Genomic DNA, 6,000 nt, shown 5'->3' with positions numbered 1-6,000 from the left:
GAATGCATTCCCTTTTCAGCTCTGCTTCAGTATCAAATCTTTATTTTTCTTTAACACCAAGATCAAGAGCTCTGAAACTTCTCCTTATCTATTCAGTTAGCTCTTTCTACTATATACCTACTATTATTTGTGCATATATTATATCTTGGCAGTGGAATTAAGCTTCTTAAGGACAAGGAATATTCTGTGTGTGTGTGTGTGTGTGTGTGTGTATGTATGTATGTATGTGTGTTTTTCTACCACCTAGTTCTGTGCTTTGGATAAAATTATCAAACAGACATTAACCACAAACACCAACAAATATTTGTTGAATTGAATTTTCATAGTAAAGTAGGAAAGAAATATAATCTCTTGAAAAATGGGTTGGTGAGACAGTGTTGAAAGTTGAGAAGACAGTTTGGAGTAGTTGCTACAGGGACTGATGCTCAAATGGTAACAAAACCACCAAAAAAAATTAGATGCCTGCTATACCAATTGTTCGGTACTACCAAGTTTGATAAAGTCACCTCTGCCACCGTTCCCTTCTCCCTCTTCCTCTGCTCATATTCTGGTCCTTTGGGTGCTGAAAGATAGTTTGCTCAAGGCATAATCCTATCTATGATTTCTTGCAGGGTCATTTAGCAATATATTCCAGAATAACTGTTTGCAATGAAGAGGGAGGTGGGATCAAGGCACTGTGACAAACATTTATTGTAGACCAAATTGATTCAATGATACAAGGGTAGAAGAAAAAGGAAATGACAGTGTATTTAACAACAAGATTGAGTAGCATAGAGAAAATAGAGAAATGAGGGGAGGTAATATTGGTTAAGGACAGCTAGATGGCTCAGTGGATAGAGCACTGGGCCTTAAGTGAGGAAGAATCATCTTCCTGAATTCAGATCTGGCCTCAGACACTTATCAGCTTTATGACCCTGGGCTCGTCACTTAACCCTGTTTGCCTCATCTATAAAATGAGCCGGAGAAGGAAATGGCAAATCACTCCGATATCTTTGCCAAGTAAACCCCAAGAAGGGTCATGAAGACTTGGACATGACTGAATAATAACAACATAAGGTCTTAAAGCCAAGGAAAGGTGGTTTAAGTTTGATGAAATATGTATTCTCTCCTCACTTCCAAATGTGAAAGGTATGACATAAAAACAAATTTCTCATTTCCAAAAGCAGAGAGAACTTATTTTTACCCTCTCTTATAAATAAAGGATCATAGAATTTAGAGCAGGAAGAGACCTGAAGAAATCACCTCAGCCAACTCCATCATTTTACAGATGAGGAAATTGAGACCCAGAGAAGGGAAATGACTTGCCAAAGTGGGGTTTGCTGGGGTTTTTACTCAATTCCCCTGATTCCACATTCAATGCTTTCATGTGTTGTATTCACACAAGTTTTCTTTTCTATAGTCGAGTTTTATTCTTTAAAGGGTTTTAACATATACAGGAGTCACAGGAACAGAGGTTTAAACATAAGTGATGCTTTTATTGTATTGAATGAAGTCTTGTAAAATAAATTGACCTTGGTTTCAAAAAAAGACCATGTAAAATAACAATTTTTCTCTTCTGTCATTGCCCTCATATCTAATTCGTACACAAACAAGTAGTAAGGGAAAGGCCAAATACTGAAATCTCCAACAACAAATCCATACTTATATATGCACGTATGTGTCTACACATGCACACATATAGGCACATACGTATACACCAAGAACTTATTGGATTAAAAGCTCATTTAAGCAATGTTGCTTATTGATTGTGAAGTTCAAATAGCAACACCACAATGACATTTTGTAAATAGCTTGTCTTTTTCTCTTTCCCAACAGAAATCATTGTCAACACTCTTAGCTGATGTCTCCATCTGAGCTGACTTTTTTTTAATCTAAAGGGGCCAGACCAAAAACAAAACAAAACATAGAAATCATCATTAGGTATTCATTTGAACCCAAATGGATTCCTTTGTATTGTACCGCCAGTCTCTTTCATCTGTCCTTCTAGCCTCATTTTCTTATTCATCCACCAAGAGGAAGATTATCACGAGGTAAAGCATGTTACACAGTCACCTTCTCTCTAATGCCTGTGTCATTTCTGCTTCATTCATGGTAGTTGGTCCTGAACCCGCTTTCCTTTATTCCACATCTCTTCACTTGCATTACTTCCCTATGATTTGAGAACTATCCCAGCTGTGGTTCAACAGAAAAACCCAGCCATCTCAACAGACCAACCTGGTCTGTGCTGCAGCATCTGTCTATATACTTTTTTTTATTTTCCAAAAAAAATCCTTGTGGAATTTTTTCTATATTATTATAGTCATTAAAAGAAACACTGTAGCAAGAGTATATACATATTTTTTTCTTCAAATATGTCAACTCTGAAATCACTGCTGAGTGGTATTTATTGGCCACAAGGTTTCCATAATGGAAACATTGGTGTTTCAACAATCGATATTTACTCAACCTGTCTTGCCCATACAAAAATAGCCAGAACATACTTAAGACTGCATAGGTGGAGATTTGCACGGGATTTTTTTTAATGTTGGGAAAACAACTATATGTGTGGAAGCATCATTATTCTTTAGAATTGGTATCATAAGGCAAACCGGAAGGCTTATCAGTACCAGTATACTGAGTGTTTGAAAACTCAGAAGCTGAGCTGAAGGCCCATTTATTTTGAGCCTTTCGGTGAACAAAGTGCATTAAAATATCCTCTAATATTGATTTCCCAAAGCAACATTAAAAATTACTGAGGCAACCTTTCAATTTATTCAGTGAAAGAAAATTCACATTGTTTATTATGGGAAAAAAACCCCTTATTTTTAATTTCTTCAGAAAACAGTCCTTTAAAAGTATTTTTTTCCATTATCTAGTAAAATAATCCTTTAGGTATAAATCTTATAGTAAATATAACCTTATTTGTTAAGAAAAGGAAGGGAGAGTGTGCCAGTAATAGAGACAGAACATGATGAGATGATAAAGTCCTGTGTATCTGATTCAAAAACAAACATTCAAATGGGCTTTTTTGTCTACATGAAGCAAACACAACTATCTGGTTTTGGTTCAGGAAAATAACTGGGTCAATTCAGTGGGAAAAAAGAAACTGTTCAAACCTGAACTTCTTGGTCCATTCTGAAGAAGTGATTACCCTGGTATCTGGGGGAGACACAACATGCATCTTTGGGACAGAAGCAATTTAAAGACGTCAGTTCCCCTCCCCTTGTTTCCCCCAGAGCAGGACTGAATCTAAATGGTGCCAGAGTGTTGGATCTCTCTCCTATTTTAAAGGAACTTGAGAGAAGATTCAGTGACTCATTCCAGTGCGTCAAAAGCAAACAACAATGATGGGTTAGGCATTTCACACCATGAGTATGAGTAACAAGCTTGAGTTCTTTCTTTCCAAACTACATAGCAGCTCCCTAGGACAATGAAAGCCTTTAGATTTTATTTTATTTTTAAGGGAGGGTTTGTATCATAAAGCCCACTTCTAACATATGTTGGGGTATGTGTTAGAATGGATAGTACCTAATATAACCATCATCATCATCATCATTTCCTAACGTATCCTTTGGGTGCATTTCACTGTACCTGATGCTTCCAGTACACATTGTATACTCAACGTATTGCAAAGCAGAAAGTTGTCCAAATTGCTATTTCCATTTGCTACAGAATGTGTTCATTTTCTTTTCTCAAGAGACTAAGAAAGCACTATAGGCGGGGGACAATAAAATGTGAGGGAAAATCTTTTATGAGTCCATGATAAGCCATTAAAGCTCAAGATAAGATAGATTTCATTGTAATATTTATAGAAAATGAAAATCCAATTCTTGATCTAACTCAAATTACTCTTGATTTTAAGTAACTGGTATGATTTAGAGACTGCTTTTCTAGGCCTAATACAATGTTTACCCAGAATTCCCAAGAAAGAAAGAAAGAGCCAACAGTGGAATTCCTTTTGGGAGAAATTATAGGTGGGAAGCTGATGGCATGTTTGGGAAGTTTCAAAAACTATTGCTTCCACCTGGATGCAAATCATTTGACAGTTAAACATGACAAATTGAGATACTAAGAATTAGCTATAGAACTCCATCATAACCACTGCCCTGGCTTCCTAGTTTAGTAACTTTTATTTTTTTACTTCACAGTAATAATATTGCAAATTTTTCCCCTTAAAAATGGAAATGTGCTACCCATTTGAATCATAACAAGAAGGACCTCCATCTTCTTTATACTTCTTAACTTGGCTCTAGAGTATTTCTATTTTTATTTGCACATTCTTATATGCAGTGTTGAGATGACAGGACCTTGCATGAGGCGAGTATTTTTTTTTTTTATAGAGCAAGAAGGTGGATAAAAACTTACAAAACTATATTTTGAGACCATACACTCTGATGAAATAAGTGTGTAAAAGCTGGTAAACGTTAGTAAATGGGCCTCTTAATGTGCAAAACCAAATAATTCCTAAGAGTTGTAATCCAGATCATGTTTCTTTTATAAATAATCTATAAATCTTCCCGTAAATACAAAAAATGTTCCAAGAAATTATTAAAGCCATTTCCTGCACTTTAATACAAAACACACAGTTAAAGGAGAGAGAGACTCTCATTTCCAGGCCCGTCTCAGCCAATTTATGGACGCTTTTTACGGCACATAGTTGAAGAGTCTTAGTCAAGCTCTTGTGGACTGCACATTCACCACCAGTCCTGAACGTTCTGCATCATTTCTGTTCCATCCGAGTTTCAAAAATCAAGGCAGCTGCTCAAGGCAGTCCAAGTGATCTGGGATGGGAAGGCCTGTTATAATTGTCAAACATTTATTCCACACAGTGAAGGTAGGACACACTGGCTGTGCAAATGTAATGTCAAATGTGTAAAGGTGGAGGGAGTTCAAAGCGTCATAAAAAGCGATGGAGCCATTATCATAGTCTAGCAAAATGCCCACGCGCCGGAGGTGGGGTGCTGGTTCGATGGGAATTTCCTTGCTATTATGTCTCACCACCCAATTATTATTGCAGCGGCAAAGCACCCAAGAAGCAGAATTCTTTCCAATCCACTCATGCTTTGGGGCTGACTTGTAAGCGAGACCAATTGCATACCTGCAGAAACAAAAATGAAAGTCAAGGATACACTCTGGGTCTTGGGAATGAAAGCTAACCTATATTCTGCCCAGTTCCGAGGCTCATAGAGGTGACCTGTTTGTGAGCTTAAATTAAATTAAAATCTATCAAGATATCTATTTACTGATAATTTCACATTTTATTCTATTCCCAACCATCTGATAAGGAAGAGATCATTGGAACATTCAAAATCTTGTTTTCGAGTCACATGCCACACCAGATTTTTTTAACCTGATGTGATATAATTGCCTTTGTCCTTTCTCTCCCCACCAAGGAGAAATGGTAAAAATTAATCTTTTTCATTTTTTTTAAAGAAAATGACAAAGTACAGCCTAGATAATGATCACACTTCATAATTGCTTTAAAAACATTCTTAATATTTTTATGATGTGGGGAGCTCCCTTCACCCCCATTCTCTCCTTAAATATTTTGAGTCCTTAATCTAATTTTTTCCCCCTGGGACATATGTCCATTATTCTTATGACTTTTTGTAGACTAAACAAAATTCATTTGCTTTGATTCGGAGCTTCTACTCAAAAATGAACATATTAGAGGACAGTCAAGCCAGAAGCAAGGCCGTTTGCAATTAGTTTTGGGGATCTTCTCAAGAACAGGTATGCTTAATGTAGAAGATGGCAAAAAGGGTTTCCCAAATGCCACTGTTTCTAAGGTTTAAATAAAAACCTGACACTTCTAATTAATAGCTATTTACAACTAACTACTCATAGTTAATTGCAATAAAATTAACAAAACACTAGAATTCTAACAAAAACAAGAGGAAAGAGATGTAAAAAAATTTCTGATAAATTATCTCTGCCCTTAAACTGGTTGTATTTCTTGCTTGAAAGTAGTTCACCATTTGCTAACGACTGATTTACTACTTTTAACATATCTAATTACAC

General features: G+C 36.3%; 1 protein-coding gene across 4 annotated transcripts in view; it reads right to left on the bottom strand.

The window, feature by feature from the left end:
* Positions 1-4,527: 4,527 nt before the first annotated feature.
* The window catches only part of MID1 (midline 1), a 438,516-nt gene continuing 437,043 nt past the window's right edge, over positions 4,528-6,000 (bottom strand). For all 4 annotated transcript variants that reach the window (XM_072614388.1, XM_072614390.1, XM_072614387.1 and 1 more), the window contains exon 10: positions 4,528-5,077. In XM_072614388.1, the coding sequence (XP_072470489.1) occupies positions 4,729-5,077 (349 nt within the window). In that variant the 3' untranslated portion in view covers positions 4,528-4,728. The remainder of the gene's footprint in view (positions 5,078-6,000) is intronic.

This window comes from Notamacropus eugenii, chromosome 5 (genome assembly GCF_028372415.1).
Source record: "Notamacropus eugenii isolate mMacEug1 chromosome 5, mMacEug1.pri_v2, whole genome shotgun sequence".
Taxonomy (NCBI): Eukaryota; Metazoa; Chordata; class Mammalia; order Diprotodontia; family Macropodidae; genus Notamacropus; species Notamacropus eugenii.
The sequence above is the reverse complement of the archived record's forward strand: the minus strand, read 5'-3'. Positions and strand labels throughout refer to the sequence as shown.